Source organism: Emiliania huxleyi (genome assembly GCF_000372725.1).
Source record: "Emiliania huxleyi CCMP1516 unplaced genomic scaffold EMIHUscaffold_3551, whole genome shotgun sequence".
In the NCBI taxonomy this organism is placed as follows: domain Eukaryota; phylum Haptophyta; order Isochrysidales; family Noelaerhabdaceae; genus Emiliania; species Emiliania huxleyi.
Genome location: NW_005199313.1, coordinates 1 through 1,940, shown reverse-complemented (window position 1 = coordinate 1,940; position 1,940 = coordinate 1). Strand labels below are relative to the sequence as shown.

Sequence of the window (1,940 nt, the reverse complement as noted above, 5' to 3'; positions counted from 1 at the left end):
GTCCTCGACTCGCAGTACCACGCGGAGCTCGCGCCCGAGCTGCTCGCGCTGCACTCCTTCAAGCAAATCAAGGGGCTGCTTCTCGCCAGCAGAAAGGTCCGCCTCCGCCGCATTTCCGCGATCCTTTCGCCGCGCCACCTCACCCCGCCGCTGTCGGCATCGCGTAGGCCATCCACTCGCAGCCCGAGGCGAAGCTGGGCGACATTCTCACGCACGCCTCGCTCGCCACCTTGAACAAGGGCGTGCACATCCACTGCAAGACCTGCCGCAAAGGCAGGTACGGCTGCCGGCAGTGCCGGCTCGCCAAGAGGTCCGGCCACCCGGTCGCGGAGACGCGCTGCGTCGAGTGCGTGCTGCCCGCGGGCAGGGGAGCAGTGGTGGAGGGAGCCTTCGACTGGCGCTGTCCGATCTGCCACCGTTTCGACGGCGAGTCGGTCGCCAAGGCGGACCAGAAACGGGACATCCACTTTCAGGTTCGGCTCCCGCGCCGAGACCCTGACGCCGATCCGCATAAAAGGCTCGTCGTGTACGAACTGAGGCGCCGGCAGGTGGCGGCGCAGCTGCGCGGGCGGCCCGTCTCCGGCTCCTACGCGGTCGTAGCATGGTACGCGTAATAGAAGGAACTCCGTCGGAGCTTCCGGTTTGCGACATCCTTTTGCTCGGCCGGGGGACTAAGGCACTCTTGCTCATTTCTCTCTCTAAGAGTAGGGCGACTGGCGACGGCAAAAATGCAAGCCCCGCCCCTGGCCACTGTCTTTTGCGTGGAAAGGAGGTTCGGACCAAGGTGCGTTCGCACGGCACACGGACCCCGAGACCCCGCACGATGATCACGGTCGACGTGCCTTCTCGCCGGCGCGGCCACCGCCGAGCGCTGCTCGCTCTGGGTGCATGCGCGTGCGCCGCACTCGGCCTGGCTGCCACCTCGCGCGCCGCTCCGCGTCATCTCGATTGGCTCTCGATGGCTCTGGGCGTCACCGATGTGGCTGAGCCACGGGGCGCGGGCGGGGGCAGCAGCAATTGGGTCGACGAACTGGGTGCAAATTTTGGGGGTCAGCGGGAGCAAAATTGGATCAACGACCTGGGCGCGGTGGGCGAGAGAAGCGGTGTCGCGGCTGCGGCGGAGCCGGCGGCAGTCGCGGCCACCAGTAACGAATCGTACTACTTCAACGTGGTCGAACAGGCTGCAGCCGCCGCCGAGACTGCGGCGTGGTGGCTCGGCGGCTGGTACGACACGGAGCCGAGCGTATCCAACCTGCGCGAGCGGCTGGAGTCATTCATCCGGCTGCAGAGCAAGCTGCGCGGCGTCGCCATCTCGCTCTCGTGGGTGTCTGCCAGCGAAAACTTCACGCTCGTGGCGGGCGAGTGGAAGGGGCGCAAGGTGCACCGAGCCGCCTTTGCCCGCGCCCGCGCTGCCGCCCTCCTCCCCGCCCGGCCTAGCGCCCCCTCGGCCCACCCGCCGCCCCGCCCCAGGTGACCGAGGACGACATCTTCCTCTTTGGCTCTGGCACCAAGCCGTACACGGCCGTCGGGGTGATGCGAGCCGTCGAGGCGGGGAGGGTGGGCCTCGACGACGCGGCGGCGCCGCTGGTGGACAAGGCGCTGAGGAGAGTCGGCGCCAACACCACCCTCGCCGCCCTCTTTGGCCCGCGCGCTCGCCTCGTCACGCTGCGTCAGCTGCTGCACATGTCTTCGGGGATTGCTGACTTCGACTACCCCGCCTTCGACGACGCGCTGCTGCAGGCGGGGGTGGCGAAGCGCGTGCACCCGCCGCCTGGAGTTTGTGCTCCGCGCCCGCCCCCGTGAAGCCGCCCCTTCATCCTGCAAACCGGGCAACTTCCGCCTCGTAACTCGTCCCACAAAACTATGTGCCTGGCTGGGGCCCCTTTTTTCGCGGTTTTTCCCCCCCCCCCCCAAAAAAAAAAACCCCCCCCCCCAAAAAA

The 1,940-nt window shown here is 67.7% G+C and overlaps 1 protein-coding gene across 1 annotated transcript; it reads left to right on the top strand.

Moving 5' to 3' along the window:
- On the top strand, positions 1-1,803 carry EMIHUDRAFT_471725 (hypothetical protein; the record flags this gene model as incomplete). The annotated part of the gene is made up of 4 exons (XM_005772594.1): positions 1-96; positions 168-473; positions 770-1,378; positions 1,471-1,803. Exons 3-4 carry the CDS (start codon positions 824-826, stop codon positions 1,801-1,803), a joined length of 888 nt encoding a protein of 295 aa, XP_005772651.1. The 5' UTR covers positions 1-96; positions 168-473; positions 770-823.
- Positions 1,804-1,940: the final 137 nt, after the last annotated feature.